The following is a 25182-nucleotide window of genomic DNA, read 5'->3' on the forward strand; positions in this document are numbered from 1 at the left end:
GCTTGTCGTTTTAATTCCTTGTGCCATGGCATTGCATTTTCCCATTCCCCCATCGCCAGCCCAAGATGTCCTGCAGGATTTATGTGGTCGCCAGTATCTTTGCGGTGTGCCATGATAGACCGAAGCCACGCCCCTAATTGGGAGTTGGAAAATCCGCAGAGAAATAAAAAAAAAGAACGAGGACGTTCGTTGCGTTGTCTTCCTTTCTTGGGGTTTTTCCCCGAAACTCCCCACCCAGTCGACGCCCCAAAGTATGCTACAAAAATTGTACAAAGTTACCATTTTTAATCGCACCGAAGGATTTTCGAATATTATGCTTTTTTCCCAGCCGGATATGGCTGCGGATGAGCGTAATTTAGATATGAACCGAAAGCTCTCTGAATCCTAAGCATATTTTCCTATTTTTTATTACCCCACTTCGATAATACTTTGTCCTTGTCCTCGTCGTGTGCGCGAAAATGGAGGGAAGGTCCTTTGCTGGCCTGGGAAAAGTTCCTTCAGCCTATGGTTTATGGACTTCCTACGTCTCGTGCGGCCAACTTGGGCTGCTCCTGATGCCGCCACATCATTGTTGCCAGTGACAATAATTCAGGCAGGCCAGGACAAAAGCCAGCAGCACCTGCAAATTTATGACCAGTCCGTGCTCCTTAACCCAGTCTCCATCCAGGGACCAGTACTTGACCCTTAACAATAGAAACACTTCTAGAAAGATTTATCTTTAAGGATAAATGAAATATCAAATATCTAAATAACAACAAGGAATCAAGAAATTATTCTTTGGGAATATCTTTCTTTTATAATTTTATAAAATATTACACACTGTTTAAATTTCTCTCTCTGCATAACTAGGCCAACTTCTACATTTTTGAATACTATTTTATATATTCTTCCTATGGTTGTGACATTTTATCGCATTTGGTTAGATCGTAAATACCTGAGTGGCTGAGCAAATCCTTGGCCGAAAAAGTTTTCAACTTTCTTTTCCCTATCGGCGTCCTTTGGTTTTTTATAGTTTCCTGCATTTGGCAATGCCATCCTGGCCACTCCCCCATTTCACATCCCAACTAACTTTATTATCATATTTGTTTAATATATTAGACATTTTTTTCCACATATTTTCTTTTCCCATATTTTTTTCTATCGTTTTTTTTTTGTGGTTTATTTTGCAACCCCTGATTTTTCTTCTCTTGTTATATTTTTTTATGCTCCGACTTGTGGCAACTTTGCTCAGCAGTTTTTGACATTTTCCATGATGGATTGCATTTTATGCTAATTGAGTTTAAACACAGTTTCACACACACATATATATTTTTCTTTGGCTTCCTATATTTTTTGTTGTTCAACTTTTGTCTTATTTGTATTATGGGCGAGGCTATGCCCGAGAAGGGTAAGTATTTTTTTCCTTTATTTTCTATATTCCTGACTGCGATTGACAGACAGCTTGTGGTTTGACTTTGGCCCGGGAGGAGGTGGCTTCGCTTCCTTTAAGTTTAAGTGATTAGCTGCCAAGTTGCTAACTAAATTGATAGTGACATAATTAAGAGAAACGATTCCCTATCGCCTTGCAAATATTATTTCAGCTTCTATATTATTTAAAAAAATAAATAATAACCAACCCCTTTTTTATATTTTTTAAACTCTTCCATCACTCATCACGTGCCAACCGTTTCAAATTTGTTTTTCCATATGCATTCATTAAACAAATTAGCCGAAAAGGACACAAACGGATTTTAGACTAGCGCCACAGGACAATCGCAATCGGAGAAACCTCAAATAAATTTTTGGAGAAATATTCCCTCTGATGATGATGTATGATGATGGATTGTCAACTTAATTACAATGGCAAACAATGGCGCGTTGCATAAAGTACATTTGCCATTGTCCGACTGAGAGCCGGCAGGAGTATGCAAAAAGGACTCGAAACGTGTCACACATGGCCAGGGATATTAGAGGAAAAAAAATCAGAGGGAAAATCAGCAAAGAGGGCGTGCATTCAGAGGACTAAGCTGTCTAATCTTTGGGTGCAATTGTTTATAGGGTGTAGGGGGAGAGAGTAAAAAGGGACCAGAAACCGAAACCAAAACCGCATCATAATTACACTATCACATTCCAAACTCACACACACGAACACACACTGGAGTATGAAACTTAACAGCTCACATATCCTGCATCCTTTTTCGCGCAGCTTTGTAAATTAGAATGTTTTTGCTTTTTCACACAACTAAAGTCAACACACGATGTGGGAGTGTGTGCAATTAAAATTCTCACTTGCACAGCATAAAAGTTAGCAGCCATTTAGTATTATCCTGCATGTCCTGTAACTCCTATGTATATGTATGTGTTTGTGTGAATAGAGTTGTTCCATTAATTAACGTCAGAGGGGATAAAATAGAGAAAGGATTTGACTTATCTGTGACTTTCATGAGCCACTTCACCGAAATTCGCCAAATCATTCAACTAATTGAAGTCTGAAACGAACATTTAAATTTTATTTCTCATCTTGGCAAAATTTATTCCTGGCGCTTGGCTTTTATTTTTATTTTTCTATCATTTTTTTATATCCCTATGTTATATTTTTTTATTGGGCAAAACCTTTTAATGGCATCAATTAAAATTTTGTGTACGTGACAAGAATTTTTTGTGTGGCTAAGCAAAAATACAAGACAAGAGACGAGGTCGAAAAATAAAACTTTACTTTTGATGTTTGAACCTCAAGACAAGAGGCCAGAAGAACCTACCACTAGGGGAGACGGAGATAGAGAGAGAGGTAGAGAGACTTTGCCACAAAGTGTGGAAATTATAAAATTTCGAAGCGTAAAATTAAAAAAGCCCAAAAAGGCAAAAGACAACACACCAAAGCAACAGCAATCCTAAACGATATTGAAACACAAGTGTGGAGGAAATATGTAGGCTGTGATGACCCCGAGACCCTTTCTTAGGGGCGTGGCCCACAAGTTGCACCAACAACAGAAAAGGGTTAAAGGGTCTGTGCCACAGCACACCAGCAACACAAAAAAAAAAACTCTTTTAGATGGAGATGATCTGTGTCCGTCTAAATTAGTTAGAGTCTAGGGTTTCAAAAATGATTCACTGTTCGGCCACTAATTGAAGATGTGATAGATAAATGAATTGATATGAGATACCTAAACGGATGATCGATTAAAAGTAAACATGAATGGAGGAATCGACCAAGAAACGATGCATTTAAATGGAGTTTGTAAGAGTAAGAGCCAAAAGGGAGTTCATAAACCTTTAAAAAGGAAACAAAATTAAATATATCAAGTTCCGAAAGCTCACATACTGCAGTACATTACCCAAAACCCATTCACATTATACCATATATAACCCTAGAGCCCCTCCCCCAATCGAATCGGCAAGCCGCAACGCATTTATTTGTGCAATGGTGCGTGAAATAAATGTCAACCGCAACTTAAACCGCATATGCTGATAGCGCCTAACCCCCCCAACCTCCTGCCAAACTGCCACCCCAGCCAGCCCCCTCCCAAGAGGCACGAACCACCCGAGACCGAGACACATGGCCGTGGCTATAACCTCCCTTCAGACGATATGCTTTGGTGGCTTTATCTTTTTATTGGCTGCCATTCCCAAAAAAAGCCGGGGCCCAGAATCAATGTCGTATTATGATTATTTTTTTTTTTGCGTATGAGCCATTTTTTATACTCAGCTCGAAAGGTAAATTTTCGACTGACATTTATAATGTGAGAAAATATGTTGGGGAAAGCCAAAAGGAGATTTCCATTAGGGGGACTAGACAGAGAGAAATAAAAATAAATTTATTCTAAGAGTACAGAAAAGGGAATACTTTAGTTAAATAAATATTTCATAAATTAGTTTAGTTGTAGATCTATTTTGAATTGGAATAATTTCTTATAACATAGGTACTACTATTTTAAACCTGTTTTTATTAAATCTACCTTAAAACCTTTCAAGATCTTTTTTTAAGAACCGTTAAATAAGTAAAAAATATTTATTTTATATACTCCTTTTATTTGAAATATATTAAAATTATCCTTTACAACTGTTATCAAAATAATCCCATTTAAAAATCTATTTTTTTCTGTGAATAGAAGGTAGTTGGCTAATAAATTTCAAATGCAACAAAGTGTCGAATCGATAGACAGACATGGACACAGAAAAAAAATACTGCCAGGAGAGTGGGGCCTTTTCTAACAGAAGTGCAACGAAGATTGATCTAGCGGAATGAATGGGCGTCCAAGTGGGGGTAAAATGGTGGGTGGGGACCTGGTGGCTGGCGGCTGGTGGCAAGTGGAAACAAGCGATTGCGCCTGGCTGACTGCGGACATTATTCATTGTTCTCCCTCGGCACAGAACTCCCCTTCATTTTGGTCCGAAACAAAAACTTGACCAGACGACCACGAAGCGCAAATAAATTTACCCCCCCCCCAAGAGGGTGGAGGCGCCCAGGGGGTGGGTGGCAGACAGTCGGTTAAACGTTTCTACAAGCCCCCTGAAATGTCCTTGCCCAAAAAAGACAGAAAAATAGGAGGGTTCGGACCGTGGGGAAAAAATCTCTGGACTTTACTCCAATGCCGATATGTGGGGGAGTTGTTGGCGGAGTTACGGGTGAAAAGTTGGGGGGACTGAGACCCGGGAAAAAAAAGGGTGTGGGGCCATGGGGGGCTTTGCGCATTTAGTCAGTCAATAAAACTTGTTAACGCCGTAATTGCCGGCAATTTATTTATGTGGGCTTTGTGTGGTCCGCCACTCGGAAGTGAAAAATCGAATTAGGATTACTTTTTGGCAATTTCTAATGAAGTGAAATGCATATGGGAATGTTTCTAACAGAATTCTCTATATATACCTTATAGAATTTTATTAAGAACACCTTATCTTTTCCACCTTTTCAATTGGGAATGTCTTTCGATGGAATCTCAGCCGTGTTGCTTCCAGAAAACAATTAAAAGTTCATTAGAAACGCACATGAAAATTAGCCAGGAACACGCAACAACGTTGAGGCTTCTGAGCCACTGAGCCACTGAGGTTATCGGCGGGTCAGGAGGAGTGGTTGTGGGCGGAGGAGGCCCTGGATCTTGATTAATTTAAATTGGGTCTCCCAGGGTTGCCCGAGAGGAGGAGTCCGCCATTGGTTTGAACTTCTCGCATGTTTGGCGCGAATTAAGTTGTCGCAAGTGTTAAAGCCAGAGTTGTAAGTTGTAGGCTGTGGCCCCGAAGACGCATATTTATTGGCCGGTGCCGCCCTACACAACTCGGAAACGCGTTCCACTTGTAATTGAAATTTTTCTCTCCAGCATTCAGCTAATAAGTGAAGAGTCTTTCAAGGGAAAACAATGGTGTTCTAAGGTAGAAGATGACTTGAACAGGAAGTAATAAGAGTCATTAAAGAAGTACTTACTAGTTATAGGATTTGAATTCAAAAGGTCTAAGAATTCTCTTTGTTTAATAATTAAAATTAAATTTAAGTATTCACACCAGCAACTCTCTTTGGTGAGGACCAAGCCTGACAGCTCTTTGTTGCCCCGAAAGTTCAAATGGCTACACAATGTTTTCACAGTCAAACGGCTGACAATTTGCATAAACGTCGCGCACCCTGAAAGCCCCCACCCACGCCCATTTGTACACCCTCCAAGCCTTAACCCTTTCCTCCCCTTTTCCAAGTGAAAACCCCCCCACTGTCGGGAAAAATCTGAAAAGCTTTTCAAACGTATGTTACCCCCTCTGGTTGTTGTTTTCACACCCAGCTACATGTGACAGGAACAAACTCCCCCCTTCTCTCGTATTATATATTTTTTTCTTTCGGTGTAAAAGAGCGGTTGGGGAAATTTCAACGCATTTTGTTTCATGTGTCAAATTTAAAATGACAGCAATTTTAATCGATTTATGCCTTTGTTTTCCTTCATTCACAGATCCTGTTCCGCAGTTTTTTTTTAGAAAATATGGTATAGGGGTTTTAAGAAGATGGAATTCACCCATTGACTCTTCAGTTTTTTGGTTAATTAATTTATGCGCTTTTGGAAAGTGGTTGCCGTTTTAAGGGGAAGGCAAAAGTTTTTCGATAAGAGGCGAAACAAAATTTAATTGAATTGAAATGTCTGCTTGACATGATATTGTTCAAAAACAACAACAATTACGAGGGCCCTCCTTCCTCCCCATGACTGGAAAATATTCTGCATTTCGCAATTAAAAATTATGGAAGGAAATTGCACACGAAAATAATTCATAAAATGTCGAGAAAAGAAACTATTTTCCTATGTATATATTTCTACGATGGCCGTGGCTCTTTTTTTTTTTTTTGTATTTTAAACAAAATACAATATATATATGTAACCATTTCAGTATAACAATCAACGAAACGTGTTGAGTTTTCCTTTGCAGCGATTAAAAAATTAAAACTAAATTGCCAATTTGCATGTTGGCGCGTTGTTAGTGAATCGACTGCCTTTGCCATAACTCTGTCCGTAAATATAAGTATTATACACAACTATATAAAATATATATTATACGAAATTAGGCGCAACAATGTCCGGAGAGGCAACTGGGGAGAAGAATAAAACTATCGGGGATGGGTAACACATTTTAATAAACATTTAAATAAGCTGCGTAGTTTGCGCCGCCCTGGCTCTGGCACTGGCACTGGCACTGGCTCTGGATGGGTGAGAAATTAATTAAGGCCCAGGTGGAGGAGATTATGACGTGGAGGACGAGTCTATCTCACAGTTTTCAGTTTGTTCCGTTCAGCCAAGGTGTTGAGAGTCTTCAATTAGCCGCCGTCTTCTGGCTGGCAAAAGAATCATCCACTGCCACCACCTACCTCCCCGGGGCCATGGTGTTCTACTAAATTGCAGCAGAACATAAAAATAAACTGTGGAAAAAGTTATATAGAGATGTTGGCCAACTTTATTTCTGGCCCGAGGCGATCCTCAAATTTAGGCATGAGAAAATATGAACTCTCCGGGAATTGAATTATATTCTTAAAAGTATTACCTCTGAATAAATAGATTTTGAAAACTTTCCCAGGCACCAAAAACTCCATTAACTCTAATAACCCCGAATCTATTTATCCACCTTGTTTCGAACAAGCCCTAAGATTTTATCAGAAACTCTGAATCGAATCCAATCACATTGTCGTGGCAGAGAAAAAAAAGAAAAAAAATTGTATTTGATTTATAGGGCTTTTCCCTGGATAGCTCTATCTATCTAGATATCCTGAAGCATTGCAAATGAAGTTGCAAATCAAGTTGCAAGGGCTTTCTGGCTTTTTTTGGCAACAGCAAAGGCATGCAACCAATTTCTGCCTGTGACAGCCGCACAAAAGTTCAACTGATGATACATTGTGGCAGCAACTGCAGTCTGCTGTGTGCCACAACACCCAAACACTCACTCACTTCGCTCAGATTGCAGTTGCAGCAACGGGTCGCTTCGTCTCTTCATTGTTTCAGTTTTGAGTTCGTTTTGTGGTCGAAAAGTGTTGCAAACTGTGACTGCCACAGGGGGCGAGATGCGAAAGGGGCAGCTCTAGGAGTTTATGAAATGAAAGCAAAGATAAGACCTCAAAGGGGGAGTGGGTGGTGGTGATTCGATGGTGTGGTATGGCGGCAAATTGCATTTTGCAATGGGAAACACCAGCCTCCGATGTCACAGATGCACAAGGAAAAATGATTAAATTAGTAAATTTTAAGTATAATGATAGAAGAAGTCTTGGGGATAAAAAGATGATCACTCCAAGTCCCATAAAAATGTATATTGAATAACAAGATCATAGAGGATGTTGCCCCAAAATTCAATAATATTTTTTGCACTGTATTCACACTCTCAGATAGGACAGAAATTTTAAGGGTAAAGGGGGCAGGGCAGGACCAAGCCCTTCGGGGGAGTGGCAAGTTGACAATGTGCGAACAAATAATTCCATCAGCAGGGACAAAAGCGTCGAGTGTTTGTTTGGGTGGCGACGATGGCATCGGCATCGCAATCGACCAACGTTGTCCTGCTCGAAAAGGACCAATGCACACATGTGCATACGAGAGTGTGAGTTCCAGAGTGTGCATGTGCAATATGTTACACTTGCTGACTGGATGTTGGATGCTGGTAGATATAACCAATCCCACCACCACCACCACCACCACCACTACCACCCACTCCCGGCATGTTATCCTCCCCGGGCACTGCAGTCAGCAATCTTGCAACGCCCTCTTCAAACTCAGTTGCTCGATTATCATTGTTGAAATTTATGAATTGCATTGCAGCAGGAACAGTCGGATGTGGTATGTAGGTTGGGGGCTCTGTTTCGTAGGGTTTGAGGGCTGTTTGTCCATTGCACATAGACAACTCAATTTGCGTTTTGTAGATTACGCAGCTAACCCAGGTTTTTAGGGGATTTAGAAAGCATGGTTTTGGGTTTTAAGTTTTTATATAAAATTATTTAGGAATTATTTTTATAGAGATCATGAAACTTTTTCACACTTTTTCTACCATTTTATTTTTTTCCAAGAATTTCCTACCATTCCTACGGCATAATTAGTCTCTACTTTCATTGGAACTTCATTATAAACACATTCATTCATATGAATGTTTAGTCTGACATTCTACCAGACAACAATTCCAGACAATTCTCCCAAAAATAAATCACCCTTCCTAAGCACGCAATGTCGACGCCCATGCGGCGTATGTGTAATATCTGTGTATCTTTGTATCTGAGGAGGGCAACACAAATTTCTTTTTAGAAGGTCTGTGTACCCAGAGCCATTTAATTGTCGGCAGTAATTTATACACGCATTAATTGCACATTTTCTAACCGCCATAAATCTGCAGCTCATTTGAAACATTTTCCTTTTTATTAATTTGCCAAAGGAGGTTGCAACTCGACAAAAGGTTAAATTTAATGTGTGAGAATCCCTTACATGCTAAGAATTCTTGGTAAAAAAAAATATATTAAATAAAATAAATTATTCATTATTTGAAGGAAAAACAAAAAGAATTATTAGATCTGACCAAGAGATTGGAAATAAATGTTGTTTGGTTTTCTTAATTGTTTTTTTTAGCAAAAATTAATCTTGAGATTAGCTTCTATTTAATCTTTAAATTGATGATTTAATCTGTTAAATGTATTAATAAAATGTTACTAAAATATATCCTCCATTTTAAAGACTCCCTAATTTACTGACAACCATTTCCCTACAAAATACACACCACAAATTCTCATATTGTGGGCTAACCCCTTATGGAATATAAAGAACATACATATATCCTGGTTCTGAATTCCATTCCGAATTTTGCGCTTGTGCCCATTTGAGTTCATGCTGATGATGATGATGCCGCCCATTGGTCAGTCGATGCAATTTCGCCGACCAATTCCGTGGCCCCTCCGCCACACTCATTCCATCAACATTTTCCCGGACACCAGTCCAAAAACTGGGTAAAAAAAAAAAAACTCCTCTTACCCTCGGAGTGCTCACTACGTTCTTCATTCACCGGCCATTTGTCGAAAGCAATATTTTCTGCATGCAAACCAAAAAATTTGCATATAAATGCGAAAACGCATTCAAACTAACAACGACCGAAAGGAGGAGCGAAATGCAGGACGCGGATATGGATGTGGATGTGGATGTGGAATGGGAGCTGCGACTGCAAATGGAGCTGTAGCTTCGGTTTCAGGGATGGTCAGTAGGGGGTAGGTGGGTTGGAGGCATCCTGTCCAGGCGGAGGCTTCATTTGCAGTGAAATAAATAAAGACGAGGAAAAAAAAAGACGGAAATTTTCAGTGCGAAGCTTACCATCGAAAATGTACGAAAAAGTAATTAACTGGTGGGGTTGGGCCCACTGCGGGAAAGGTTGGGGGCTTAAGGCACGTGGGGCTTAGAGGGCTGTTGGGGGCTTATGACGGGTGTTTGATAGTTCCTAGTGTTTGGCCTGCCGGCCAACGAATGCAAATTTTAGCCAAATGCACATTGCACTTTCGGCTAATGGCGGCCATTGTCGACGTCATCATGGCCGGCCAATGGCGGACGGTGGAATAAAATATTGAAATTAATGCATCAAATGGTACTCCATTGTAATTAAACGTAATTATAATCATTAGATGTTTTTTATTTGGAAAGAAAAAATAGTTTTAATTGAGTTAATGGAAAGAAAAATATGCCACGAAGTGTGCTTTAAAAATAATGGAGAAATGTATAATATTTCACTAAAAAACAAGAATTAATCATTTGAGCAATTAAATATATTCGAAGTATTTAAAATTGTAGTTTCCTTAAAATAATAATATAGTTTTATAAAACATAACAATCAAAAAATCTCCAAAGTTTTCTTTCAAAAAGTATTGTTTTAAAACCCTTTTTTTTAAAATGATAGGCTTAAAATTTCTTATAAATTTCGAATACTAAAATATACTATTTTAAATTAATTTTTATATATTTTTTTTGCATTTAAACCACTGTTTTTACGTCGGCCATTGCCTAGACACACACTCTCACACACAGCAACATTTATTAGCACAACCAGCTCAATTGCATGCAAACCCAGCCACGCCTCCCTCTCGGCCCACTTGGGCGGCCCGGCCCTGCCTCCCCCTTTTTTTCCACCCAAAACTAGCCACCATAGGGTGGCGGCTGCCTACTACGCCGCCCTACCACCACCCCACTCCGTCAGCCCCTTTTCTGCACCACAGACACCGCATGGCCGACAAAATAATATCATTTGACGATCAAAGTAATTATTTTGCTTTGGTCTACAGCATAATTGCGGGTTCTACTCGGAACAAGGGGTTGGACCGGGGATAGGGGGAGGGTAGAGAGGTGTGGCGGTGGAGACAGGGGGCAGTGGCAGAGGAGGAGCAGACTTGGTGGCCTGGGCATTGGACATCGCATGGCCGTCGTTTTGGTTGGCTGAATGCCCGCCCAATTCCCACAGTGGTCACAAGATCGCGATCTTGGCAAATGAAACTAAATTAATTATGAAGATTATTTAAGTTAGTTGTTAGAGAGCAAACAAAAAAAATAATAGTTCTAGAGAGTGTTTTAATTTTTTAAAAATTTTATAAGAATTCTAGAACTATTTAAAGTAAGAATGAAGTCCTGGGATCGATACAGGAAAAGTAGCATAGAAGTAGATAGAAGTGAGTATCCTTTGAGAACACTCCCTATATTATCCCTAATATATATCCTAAAAATTCCTTGAAAAAAATTCCCTGTTCCAATGTTCCTTGGAGCACTAGTCGTAGTTCAACCGGTTGGTACTTGGCTACTGGTGGCGACCCTCTTCCAGTGATGTTTGCCTTTTTGCACATGGTTGACATTTTCCCCAACGCCATTTTGGCCATGTTGGCACACAGGGCTTTCGATGTTTTATGTGGTGCTGGTGGGGTTTTTTGGGGGTGAAGAGAAGGAAGGGCCTGCACTTTTCCGAATAAAATGTCGCGCACTCGCTCTTTTGCGGGCCAAGCCGATGCAGAAAATATGCAAATGCATGCAACAATTTCCACCGACCAGACGCCATTTTGTGGCATCAACTTCTCTGCACTCTCAACTACCGAACGAACACGAGAAACCCAAAAAAATTTATGTCATTGCTCGAAACACCAACTACCAACTACGAAAAAAAAAAATGGATAAAAACAGCAACAGCAACCAGAAGCCAAATTGCGAAAATTTTCAAATTGCATGCCAAGCGGAACTCACGAAAATTGAGATACATTTTTCCTTATTATTTTTGGTTATTCATAAAAGATACGTACCTACTACACAGAGCAAAAAAATTAATAGAATTGTTTGTCATATGATGGTAAATTTTATCCTTTTTAATGGTAATTTTTTAAAGTGTTTTTTTTGCATCACCCGTTTCCTAATTACAGTTAAAAGCTCTCCCTCTTCGTGGCCATTAAAAAGTTAGTCGAAAAGTTTCCCTTTTTGGCCAATTGTTGGCAAAGTGCTGAATTTTCGGTTCCTTTTGATGGCCCAGGGAAAATTTTGAACTATAGAAAACATATCTACCACATCAACATCTGAATCCCTCATACTCTCCTTCTATTTTGATATAACCACAAAAACTAAATCGAAACTTCCAACTGTCGGCCGAGAAAAAAGTAATCAAAATGCGGAGTGGCGGATGCGGCAGGAGCAGGAGCAGGAAATATGGCCCCCGGCTATACCGCCAAACTGCATTCCGAATCAACAACAGAAGCTAACACAACATGCATCAAGCCCATCAACATCCCCATCACTACCAAACAGCAGAAGCAGCAGCAGCCACAACTCAAGACCCGGCCAATAGCCAACATCCAACAAAGTAGCAGCCGAAAATGGACGAACCTGATCTATGCCCATGAGTTGGCCAAGTCTATAACACTGGAGGAAATATTTATAAAATAAGGATCTTATAATTTAATAATATTTGTAAAGAACCATGATGGCAGGACCTGTTTCTCCTATCCAATGCCATTTATAGACTTCCTTAGAAGACATCTCCCTATTGTCTTGCATTTTCTTTCAGTGCACTCTTCAGATAGACAGCCTGAACTATTATGAAGACTAGAGCCGACACTTATTACTCACCCAACCACTCCGGCAGTTCGTAATGAACTTGAGGCATTTGATTGACTCGAAGACTGGCAGACGCGAAAAAGCCGCACAGGCAACTCTCGATTCGCCATTCGCGATTCGCGTTCTGCAACTTCGCCATATTTGCTATGAAAAATCGCAGTCTGAGGAACAGAGCTGGAGCTTGGGTTCAGTTCAAGTCGAGGCAATGAATGAATGATGAATGCCAGGTTATAGTCAGTCAGTTCCTCAACCTTCTTTATTTTTCGATCGGAAAAAGGCGGCGGGGAGTTGAACCCCAAGAAAGCCGGCAGTCGCAAGTTTCAGGCTGCAGAGCAACATCTAAATGTGAATTTTATGCATTTTATACAAGATGAAAATGGAGACTTGGCACAGTGGTTAGAAAGTTTATAGGGCTTACTAACTATAGAGAGAAGTTTAAGATGAGATTTTATAGGTAAGACTTTGAAGTTATTTGTTTTTAGAGTAAATAGAAGCTCAAATATTGCTTGAAATATTTTTTTAAAATATTTTCAACTATTTATTTTAACATTTTCTATTTTATAAAGATATATAACTCATCCACTGTTCCTCATACTGAGGTGAGGATGTGGCCATGCTTGCGCAACATGTAATCCTTGATGCGGCATGTCGGCACATATACTAAAAGATACATATACACCACATCCACAGATACATAAATATATATAGATGGCCACAAATATATACGCGAATATATATAATATAAAAAGTGCTTTAGGCGCGGCACAGCTTTTTCCAGCAGCAGAAGCAGCGGCAGATGGCAGCTGAAAGATGCAAAGATACTAAGATACAAAGATACACGAGGGCAGGCACCAAAGGAGGCGGCTGAAGTATACACTGAAAAGAGGGGGGATTATATTTTTTTTTTTGAGGCCATGCGGGGCATGAAACGAAGTGCAGACATTGCGCATAATTTCGCGTACGTTTTGTGAATTTGTAATTTTGAAATTATTATTGCCAAGGCGGCGAAAAAGTAGGTAGGTTGAAAGGATGAGGTGAGACAAGGAGCTTCATGTGAGCCATGTTCTTGCCCCAAACACAATCTTCTACTTCTTCTCTTGTTCTTGTTGTTGTTGGAACAAATTGAGTCTGATTGGAAGTTTCTTCAAAGTTTGTGGCATGGCTTGGCTTTCAGCTCTTTTCGATTTGATTCGCTGCAGAAAAAGACATTAGCAGAAAAGGAGGGAAATCAAGAATGTCGAAGGCGTAGCCCGATTTACAAAATTTTTTTTTCCCCCATTTGAGAGGTGAGAGTTGCAACCCACACATATGAAAGGTTTAATTTTTTTTAATTTTTATCAGAGCCCTTTCACTGCATTTTCCCGGGGAAAACTCATTCTCCGAAGAAAAACACAATGAGCTATCCATTAAGCGGGCTTTTGACCAATTTTTAAACGCCTTGCTTGCGGTTATTTACACATGCCTGCACTGAGGAAAAATAAGCCATTAATTTATATTAAAAAGTTACTAAATCTAAGCTCAAATGAGGTTCAAAATAGGGTTTAAAAATAGTTTGTTATTTCATAAAAAAATAAGTTATTGCAGGCTCTTTATTGTATTTCTGTTTAGTGCATTTCTGTGGACATGTTGGCGAAAAAAATTACTTCCGCAGCTCATCCTGGCCGCAACTCAACTGAACTGAACTCTCAACTGTTTACTCATGTAAATAATTAAGCAAAATAATGGTGCAACAACACCAACAACAATAATAAAGGACCTTCGTTATGCGGCAGTGATTTTTCACACACACACACACACTTAGGGTCACACTCCATGGAGTGTCCAGCTGGGTGTGAATATGTGTGTGTGTGTGTGTGTCAACAAAAAGACAAAGTGACGTTCAGGTTCATTGTTGTGGGTCCTGGCTTTCATATATATTTTTATATATATATATTTTTTGGTCCTCAGCACGCGCTGTCCACAACTCTTTGGGTTCCTTTATCCGCCCGAAACCCCTCTTTTGCGTGTCTGGCGTGTGAAAAAATGGTCAGCTTTATTTTTCATATTGTTAAGCAGACAGCAGCCACACTCTCACACACACTGGCTTACAAAAAGGACCTCACGTAGACCCATACATTTTTTAACAAATTTATTGGGCGTAAAAAATTATATTTAATTGTGTGTTTGGAATTGTTTTCCGGGCTAAAGGTTACCAAAGACCCGAAGCTATATACTTAGCAGGGGTATAGGATTAAAGGGCGTAGAGTCCAGATAAAGCTTTCATCAGATCCAGGTGGGAAAATTATTGAATAATTTATTGAAAGATTATACTTATTATAGAGGAAATGCATAATCTATGGTAATTATAAATAATAATCAAGGATGATACGGTTTTTCAGATGAAAAGATTTATTTCTTAAATCATGAAAGTATATTTAAGCTTAGAGAACCACTTCTACCACCACCATCTAGAGCACACCACCCTTAACCACTTTCAAAGACCGCAGAAAAGTGCGGCGAAGTTGTCTTGGCTGCTATTTACCTTGGCGCAAATAACATTTGCCAGGCTAAAAAGTAAAACTGTAAATGAATTATTGGATCCATTAGCAAAATCCATTTACACAAATTTAATGCAAAAGCAGCTCTCTGGCACTCATCTCCCTCCACCCTCTTTGGTAAGAGGCTGTAAGAAAAACTTTACACACTTCGTTGAACTTTTTGGCAGTCGTACCGAGAAGACTGAAAAGAGATTTGGACTTGTGGGCCAAAATACAAAAAAGGGTTGAGATCCAAATAAAAACTTAACAATTAAAAAATGAGCAAAGCTTAAGAAAACATTTTTGGATTTACGCTATAATGCTCTAAGGGTTGTACGATTTCCGGACTGTTCGGAGGAGAGTTCTTCTTCAGGTTTACACCCTTGGGTCTTCCGTTTCCACTTTTCCAGTTCGATTTGCATAGGAAAATAGTCTGTGAATTTTGCCTGCAGCGGGAAAAAGCCTGAGACTGAGACTGGGTATTCCTCTCATAATATTATTTTAACTTTGGCCCTAAGTAAAAGTGCCCTGGAAGTTTTAAAATTTTATCTGTCGTGTTTCAGTTTCCGCAAAAAGTTCATTGCTTCATCATATTAGCCATCGGGTTTATGTTATTAATGTATTGTTTGATGAAAATTCATTAAAAAAAAATGGGGGATACCTCTACGCATTATATGTAACAATAACAAAAGCCACAAAATTTATTTATCCGATTTTTTTGTTGTTTACCGACTAGGTTTTCAATTTATTTACAAACCACTTAATTTGTTTTTATTTAATCAGATTCTGTTTTAATTACATTCTATATGCTGCATTAAGTCTGAAATTAAAAATGTATGTGCTTCGATTTCAGAGACTCTTTTTTTTTGTGGCCATATAGCCCCATCAATATTTATTGGAGTTTTCGCCGGGAACTGCGTTTTTAATGCAATTACGAACAATGCAAACAATTGGTTTTTATAGACTTATAAACCATTTTTATGGACAACTGTCTGTCTCTGCTTTCACTCTTTCCACAGATTTATGTTCTGGTTTTTTTTATTTTTATTTATAATATCATTTTTTTGCATCTCAGTGTTGGGTTTTCCGCTTCTCTTTTTTTTAAATAGTCTATATTAAGTGGCATTAATTATTATTTATGACATTGTTATTGTCATTCAATTTTTATGATATTTTTCAATGAATTAATGCCGTAACGACTTTTCTTTGTTTTAAACACCATTTCATATATTATAAAAATTAATTAATGAGTGTAGAGAATGATTAAAATTTCTTATTCCACTTTTTTAGTTTTTAAACTTAATTCTTTACTTCTTTGTTGTTTAAAAACATCACTCAAAATCATTTTTTGATTGACCACAAAGCGATGGTATTGATTTACAAGAACAGTTAGTGGAAATGTGGCACTAATAATAAGCCAGGGCCAACTGTCGCCAGTCACCAGTCGCCACTAAGGTTTCCCTTTTGGCTGACACTTGAGCAGAAGAAGAACCTCGCTAAATCACATGAGCCAAAAGCCAGCACGGACCGAGACCGGGCCAATAAGCACTCAGTTAGCTGCAACTGGTAACTTGAACCCTGAAATGGGAAAAATACCAGGAACCAGAAGGGGGGCGAATATCTTGGCAAAATCGACGCCAGAACAAATTGAGCAGAAAACCAGAAGGCGCCAGCGAAGAGCAAAGGAGTGACATTCAGGGAAGCAATCCTTTTGGGCCATGGTATTTTGACACTTGCCACTCGAACAACAGTTATTTGGGCTTATAATGAATATGAGCAACACGCCGAAGGTCATCCTTTTGACCAAAGTGAAGTCCTTCAAGGTTCCCATTGTTTTTTCATGTTGGATTTGGTTTTGGTTCTGGTTCTGGTTTTGGTGACATGTGGCGCCACGTTGTCATCCGCAAAAACCAAAGCAATTTCCGGACCTGGCAACAAGCTCCCTGGCCAATTCCTAGACTGGACAGGATGGCTAGAAAAATCTTCTTTGAAGCTGGGTCTAATGAAGACGGCAACACAGTGTCCTTGCTTAATGAATGACAATTCTCAATGATGGAGAGTGAGGGGAATTTCAGGACTGACTGGCTCTAAGGAATGCACCTCGGGTCCTTTGCACAGGATAGAAGCTCTTTGACTCATTAAAAAATTAGAATTTGAGACGAGCTATATTTTTCTTGGGGTGATACTCTATAAAATAGGTAGAAATGGGGTAAGCTGACTTTGAAGTTTGACTTGATTTATTGTAAATAAATATTTAAGAAGCATTCAAGTAAGAAAGAAACCAATGCAGAACTGTATGCTCTACCTCTATACCTCTAATACCTTTCGATATAAAGTAGAGTATCTTTGATTCGTTTTTAGACCTTTTCTATGTCTTTGTAGCTTAATTTTTTCGGTTCTATCCATTTCCTTTCTGAGCTAAAATCAACAACAATTTTTAATTTCATTTTTCAACCGTCGCTTTGATACCTGCACATCGCATTAACACCCCCATAGCCCCACACCTTCAAACAAATACAAAAATTTGGACAAAAAATTTCAAAACTCGACCCCGAGTTTCTAACTGATGGACTGACTGAATGAGTGACTGACTACTGCCCGGCCCTTGGCTGATAATTTGATATGGCTTGGGCCTGTTTATTTGGTGGGTTCTTCATCATCATTGGGATAATGATGGTATGGGGGTGCTTTAATTTTATTTGCACAAAAATGCGCGTCAATATAACCGAAAAAATGCGTTTGGACAAGGCGACGTTGCCCTGTAATTTCTGTTTGTTGTCATTCGTTGTCGTTTTTTCTGGTCTGTGGCCAAAGCAAATAAAATTCATTATGAATTTCTAATTATATTGCTCTTGCCAAAGGCAACCCCTCTAAAAAAGGAATGACCCAAGCGAAAAAAAAGCCAAAAGTTTCCTCAAAAAAGTTTACATTTTTTCAGAGCACCCCCTCCTACAAAAAAAAAAGAAAAAATAATGTCAAGCCGCACATTTGACAATGATGAATTTGCTTTGGGCCAAGCCACCCCCGGAAGGCCACAGAAAGTGCTTTAGATAAACTGATTAGGCACATCAATTCGGTAAGGAGAAACCTTTGTCTAATGGCAATTGTTTTGTGAAAATTGAATTTTCCTTTTTCCGCCCGGTTACAAGAAAGTTTTGGCCAAAAAACGACAGTGGGAGGAGCAGCGGTAGCGGCGTCTGTCTAATTAGAAATATGAAATAAGGCAAATGTTTTGTGGTTTTCTGCACCTGCTGCCAGAGATAATGAGGCTGAAGGTGAATGGATACCGAGAAAGAAGGAACCTGTTTCAAATTGGAAAAGGTATTTTCTTAAATTATTATTTGACTTAATTGTAGCCAAGTTAAGTCGAGTTGTGAGGCAAAGAATGCGAAATAATGGTAACCAAAAGGTATTTTCTTAAATTATTATTTGACTTAATTGTAGCCAAGTTAAGTCGAGTTGTGAGGCAAAGAATGCGAAATAATGGTAACCAATTTGGAAGTTTTTCCAACTGGATGGGGGATGTTCCAAAAAGGGGTTTCAAAAAAAAATAATTATGAAATTCCCTAATCTCACAATGTTTATAAAAGTTTATTTTATTGGCAGCTTAAATGAAAGGCAAACAAGCAAAGCTCATAAATGTAATACAATCCTCCCAAATGGCTCACATTAATTCACACATTAGGCTATTTGGCTTTGATTTCTATTTGCCAACCACCAATGCCAATGATTGACTGATTGATGGCATCGAATACTGGCCAAATGAACACACAAAAATCTAACAAAATGACCAAAGCAAATAGTTTTCCCCCAAAACACAGAAACGGAGAGATGGAAATGTAGTTTAGTGGACACTAAACCGGCATGGGTTTTTGGAGTGTTTGAGGTCGTATTATCTGGGGCATATATAGCCTAAACGAGGGGAGGGTGTGAGTAAACAATGAGATGATGATGAGCCGGGCAACTGATATAAATCAAACAACAATGAGAGAGACACAGATACGGATAACAAACACACACACACTCTCACACATAAGACCAACAAACATAAAGGGAATCCACTCGATATCAGAGGACATTCGAGGATAATACCGCCTCTCAACACGAACACGCCTTTCTGTCCCGCCTGCCTCGAGATTTTTCCTTTATTTTCATTGTCAACGCTCTAAGCAGCGTGTGAGGATTATTTCGCATTCATCTGCTAGGACCCGCCATGTCCTTTGTCTAATTGGTTGTGTCACATATATGCCGAGGATGCCATCGTCGTCCTTTGTTGTGACTGTTGCCATTAGCGGTGCTGTTTCGACTTCTTTGCGATGCTTTGTTTGGGGTATTTAATGCTTCGATTGATTTCTGATTTAAGTACCTCACCGCGGACCCCAACAAAATAAAGAAAGAATCCCCTACATCTGCCAAAGATTTCAGTAGCCCAGCAGGTTGTCCTTCAAGACTCTTTTTTTTTTTGAGGTAATTGAAAGTCTTTCACCTTCGTCTACGAACTACATATATCCATCATTTGATCCGAAATTGCGCAAATAAATCACAAATGTCAGGGAAGAAAGGCAAAACTCCAGGTACCTCAACAGCTACCTTTTATGCGTAATTTTTAGTCTATAAAAATTAAGTTTATTGATTTTTAAATTAGCATCATCAAAAAATGGTTTAATTATTAAAATTTTTCAAAAAATAATAGTCAAATAAGCACTAAACTTTGTCGTAAATCATGCATAATATTATTTATTTTTATTCTGTTGACTTTTCAAGTTACTAATTTTAATCACTACCTATTATCATGGCCACAATTTCTTAAAAATTCCCTGAAAAGTTGAGTCATGAGTGACTACAGTGTTAAATATTAACCGACAAGTACGCAATAAAATAGGAAAACATTGACAGGAACCTCCGACGTAATGCCTGAGAACCTGATAATGGCATCATCGTCAAAACAGTGAGATAAGCATTCAAATAAAGAGCAAGACCCGTAGAGAATGAAGCTTGAAAGCTCACCAATGAGATTTCAACAAAACAGTTGCTAATTATCAACCATAAAGACAGGACGTATTCTCGACGAAAAGATGAAACTCCAACTGTTGCCCTTTCTGGGTCTGCTCAGTGCACTAAGTTACACAAGTGCAGCCCAAAATTTAATTTGTTACTATGACTCGGCCTCGTATTTGCGCCAAGGTCTGGCCAAAATGTTCAAGAGTGACCTCGAACTGGCCCTGGAATTCTGTACTCACTTGGTCTACGGATACGCTGGCATGAAAGCCGGAACCTACGAGTTGTTCAGTCTAAACGTGGACTTGGATATGTTCCATTACAAGGAAATCACATCCCTGCATCAGAAGTTTCCCCATCTCAAGATCCTGCTGAGCGTTGGAGGAGATCACGATGTCGACGATGCCCATCCTAATAAGTATATTGAGTTTCTGGAAGCAAATCGCACGGTCCAGCAGAACTTCATAGACAGTAGTATGATTCTACTGAAACGTAATGGTTTCGACGGTCTCGACTTGGCCTTCCAGTTTCCGAAAAACAAGCCGAGGAAAGTTCATGGCTCCATTGGCAGTGTCTGGAAAAAGTTCAAGAAGCTGTTCACGGGCGACTATATAGTGGATCCTCAAGCGGAGCAGCACAAGACACAGTTCACGGATCTGGTGGGAAATCTGAAGAACGCCTTCCGGACAGCCAATCTCATGTTGACCCTGACTGTGTTGCCCAATGTTAACTCCACATGTAAGTATGATTGTAATACCAACATAATAATATAATTATAATACCAATCCGGGTTTAGGGTACTTCAATGTCAACAAACTACATCCCCAAGTCGACTACATCAACCTGGCTGCCTTTGATTTTAACACTCCTCTGAGAAATCCCGAGGAAGCCGACTATACGGCTCCGATTTTCTTCCTAGACGAACAAAACCGCCTGCCCCATTTAAATGTGGAATTCCAGATCAATTACTGGCTTCAGAACCACTGTCCTGCCAACAAATTAAATCTGGGCATTGCCAGTTATGGCCGAGGCTGGAAATTGACCACCGATTCGGGACTTAGTGGCCTGCCAGTGGTTCCTGGAACCTATGGCCCAGCTCCCGGAGGACTACAGATCGCAAGTGTGGAGGGTTTGTTCAGTTGGCCGGAGATTTGTGCGAAACTGGCCAAGAACTCGTCGGCTGTATATCGTGGTGAAAATGCCCCACTTAGGAAAGTGACAGATCTCACCCAGAAGTATGGAAACTATGCCCTCCGTCCGGCTAACGAGGAGGGAGAGCACGGCATGTGGCTGAGCTTCGATGATCCGGACTTTGCTGGAATCAAGGCGGCATATGCCAAGGGTAAGGGCCTGGGCGGAATGGCTATTTTCGATGTGACTTACGATGATTTCCGGGGCCTGTGTACCGGTCAGAAGTTTCCAACTATACGATCTATTAAATATTTTATGGGTTAAATAAATAAAAGAGTTTTTTTAGGTGTTCTCTAGAAGTATAAAATTTATTTTTGTCCTACAATATAGTCTCCTTTGATGAATACTAATCAGAATATAGTTTTATTTTATAGTTCCTCCCTCATGGGTATTTCCCCCCACTATTCCATATTTTAATACAAATTTAATTCTTACTAAAAAATTATTCATTCTAATCAGCGAGCGCGTTTCAATGTTATGCGATTGTTTTTACTTTTTTTTATATATTTGATGACCTCTCAAACTTGACCCTGTGTCTGTCGTCCCGTCGTCATTAACATTAAGATGTGTGTACACAATTAAGTCATTGCGGGAATAAGTGAAGCCGAGACTTGGTTTCAATTCGACTCTGGTCTGGTTTCATTATTCTTCTCCCCCCACAAAGCTCTGGCCAAGCTTTTTGTCGTCGGCTATTTATTTTTTTTCTGTTGTTGTGGGGGTTTCGAGTTCGGTTTCCATTTCATATACAGACTCAGCTTCAGTTCGATTTCATTTGATCTGAGCTGCGGTTGTGTTTATTTCAGAGGAAATCAGTGAGAATGAACCAGTGGCTTTGGCTTGGATTCGTTGCGTGCCTTTACGCGGCTGGCACAGAAGCCGCCTCGAACTTAGTGTGTTACTATGATTCTTCGAGTTATACCAGAGAAGGTAAGTAAATAAATGGAAAAAGTTCTTCAAAAAAGTGGAAAAAGTGAAGGGAAAATTGTGGATATTTTCGGCTTTAAAAGACTTCATGGAGAACTATTAGAACATAGGGGTATTTCTTAAAATAAATAAAAGGAATTGGTCTAAGTTTCGATTAAGTTAGGAGGTTCGGGAAGTTTTTTTATAGAAAAGGCTTTACTAACCAAAGTTTAACTGAATTATTGATGTGTTCTAGAGCCTCTAGAACTGGAATTACTTGTCTACATCGTCTAGAACTAACCCCATTTTAAACCCTAATACCTTGAGAATAATATTAAATTTTATAAAAATGACTTTATTTAGTAATCTGTAAGGCCCCAAAACTAGCACAGGCCTTGATTAGCTTGTGCCAAATTTCCAAATCAAAACCGAGTCAAACAAATGAAATAAAATAACAAAACGCAAAAACAAAAAAAAAACTGCTAATCGAGTTACATAATCACTTGTGTATTCAAAACAAAACTCGGATTTAATTCAAGTCACTTATCGCTTCGAAAGAGTGCGAAAGAGAGGCCAACAGACTGTGCGATAAAGAGAGAACTAAAGCTAGTTCTAAGCCTCGGAAATCGAGGCGGGGAGGTCAGTGGCTTATCGGACAAGCTTCCACAAACAGAGGCATTGTGACAAAGAGCGATATTACCCCTCCAGCTGAGATTTTTCTGGTGGCTTTGTTGACCGAATTAAGTAGCTAATTAGAGCAGAGTTAACTTACCAAGATTAAGGTAATATTAGTGTTTAATAAGTGGCTGGGGATGACTTTAATCGGGTTGATCCACGCATTAAAAACGATAACTAGAGCGTTCAACACAGAGTGAGTCCAGAGCGACAACTGCCCACCAGCAGACTCCGCACCAAAAGCGATCGGAGCAAGTGGCAAGCAGAGCCCATCAAGTGACTCAGCAGAGGAGCACAGTGTCCTCTTCACAAGATAACTTTAAAAAAAAAAATCTACTAGCAAGGCTCTTTTGATTATGATTCCTACCCAAAGATATGGCTTAAAAGTCTTTAATTTTAATATAATTTTTATGACATTTCAAACAACCTCCACCCACTGTGCTCCCCACCCAGGCCGAGTAACAATAAACCGCTCGCTGGGCTCACACTGTTGGCGTTCAATTAAGCCACTGACGGCAGCGGGCGAGACAATGGATCACTCACTGAGGGAGGCGGTGAGGGGGTGGATCACAACCGCGATCTTCTCTTCAGTGGCTTAACTGAGAGTGAGAGTAATGATGTTTGGATCAAAATTCTCAGATAGTGTCTGGCGATCTGCTCTCCCCCTTTGGCGATTATTTGTCATTCGAATGCAGTTCGGGTTTTGGGGACTCAGCTCCGACGTACATAAAACTTATATATCTTTATTGGGGAATATTCCAGGCCTGGGCAAGCTACTAAACCCCGATCTGGAAATTGGTGTGCAATTCTGCACCCATTTGGTCTATGGATATGCTGGAATCCGGGGCGATAATTACCAGGCTCACAGTCTCAACGAGAACCTGGACATCTACAAGCACCAGTTCTCCGAGGTGACCGCCCTGAAGCGCAAGTACCCCCACCTCAAGGTCCTGCTCAGTGTGGGCGGTGATCGTGACATCGATGTGGAGCATCCGAACAAGTATATCGAGCTCCTGGAGGGCGAGAAGGTGCGTCAAGCTGGATTCATCCAGTCGGCGTATGCGTTGGTAAAGAACTACGGCTTCGATGGCCTCGATCTGGCCTATCAGTTCCCCCGGAACAAGCCCAGGAAGGTGCACGGCGAAATTGCCTCTGCCTGGAAGAGCATCAAGAAACTGTTCACCGGAGATTTTATCGTGGATCCCGAGTCGGCGCTCCACAAAGAGCAGTTCACAGCCTTCGTCCGGGACGTCAAGGATTCGCTGAGAAACGATGGATTCCTGCTCAGTTTGACTGTCCTGCCCAATGTGAACTCCACCTGTAAGTGAAATTGGTTTACTTTTGAACTTTAATGTTTTAAAATTCACTTTCCTACAGGGTACTTCGACATCCCATCCCTGAATGGCCTGGTGGACTTTGTCAACCTGGCTGCCTTTGACTTTGTCACTCCCGCCCGCAATCCCGAAGAGGCTGATTACACCGCTCCCATTTACCACCCAGATGGATCCAAGGATCGCCTGGCACACTATAATGCCGACTTCCAAGTGGATTACTGGCTTAAACAGGGCTTCCCATCCACTAAACTGAATCTTGGTGTCGCCACCTATGGAAACGCCTGGAAGCTGACTTCGGATTCGGGACTTGAGGGTGTGCCAGTGATTGCACATACTGAGGGTGCTGCCCCCGAAGGCGTTCAGTCCCAGAAGCCCGGACTCTTGAGCTATGCAGAAATCTGTGGCAAGCTTAGCAATCCCCAGAATCAGTATCTCAAGGGAAATGACTCTCCGCTCAGGAGGATTTCCGATCCCACCAAGAGATTCGGAACCATTGCCTATCGGCCAGTGGATGGAGCCATCACTGAGGGTATTTGGGTGAGCTACGAAGATCCGGACTCTGCATCCAATAAGGCGGCCTACGCCCGTGCCAAGAACCTCGGAGGCGTGGCACTCTTCGACCTGGCTTACGATGATTTCCGCGGCCAATGCACCAACGACAGGTATCCCATTCTACGGGCCGTGAAATATCGTCTCTGAATGAATGTTTTATAAAATAAAAAAAAAAATAAAAATTTTAATAAATTATAAATGATTTTGAGTATAAAAGATTGTGGTTTTCTTATCGTTGTTTTTTATAAAATTAGTACAAAAAGTGGAAATAAAAAAATTAAGATAAGAATTCAGAGTCTGGGTTACTTTTCTTTTCGGGAGAATATTTAAAAAAATGGATTTAAAATTTAAGAAACTTGATGAAAAACTTAAAAAGCTTTTTAAACAAACATTAATAATTTACTCGGTTTGTTTATTTTACACTTATTCGCTAAGTAATTTAAGTAAACCTTGAAACGACATTATTTATAATCTGCCCAT

The 25182-nt window shown here is 39.9% G+C and overlaps 3 protein-coding genes across 3 annotated transcripts in view; 2 read left to right on the top strand and 1 right to left on the bottom strand.

Annotated features, from left to right (window-relative positions):
- LOC6498687 overlaps positions 1-23378 on the bottom strand; it is a 46630-nt gene extending 23252 nt beyond the window's left edge. Inside the window, exon 1 of the mRNA XM_014906759.3 lies at positions 22914-23378. The gene's annotated coding sequence lies outside the window, so the exon portion shown is untranslated. The remainder of the gene's footprint in view (positions 1-22913) is intronic.
- Positions 20074-21588, top strand: LOC6496821 (chitinase-like protein Idgf1). Its single transcript, XM_001963294.4, has 2 exons — positions 20074-20785; positions 20844-21588. Exons 1-2 carry the CDS (start codon positions 20125-20127, stop codon positions 21500-21502), a joined length of 1320 nt encoding a protein of 439 aa, XP_001963330.1. The 5' UTR covers positions 20074-20124; the 3' UTR covers positions 21503-21588.
- Positions 21917-24918, top strand: LOC6496822 (chitinase-like protein Idgf2). The gene is made up of 3 exons (XM_001963293.4): positions 21917-22165; positions 23579-24136; positions 24194-24918. The coding sequence occupies exons 1-3, from the start codon at positions 22057-22059 to the stop codon at positions 24847-24849; spliced, it is 1323 nt and encodes a 440-aa protein (XP_001963329.3). The 5' UTR covers positions 21917-22056; the 3' UTR covers positions 24850-24918.
- Positions 24919-25182: the final 264 nt, after the last annotated feature.

The sequence above is a fragment of the Drosophila ananassae genome, chromosome 3R, assembly GCF_017639315.1.
Source record: "Drosophila ananassae strain 14024-0371.13 chromosome 3R, ASM1763931v2, whole genome shotgun sequence".
NCBI lineage: Eukaryota > Metazoa > Arthropoda > Insecta > Diptera > Drosophilidae > Drosophila > Drosophila ananassae.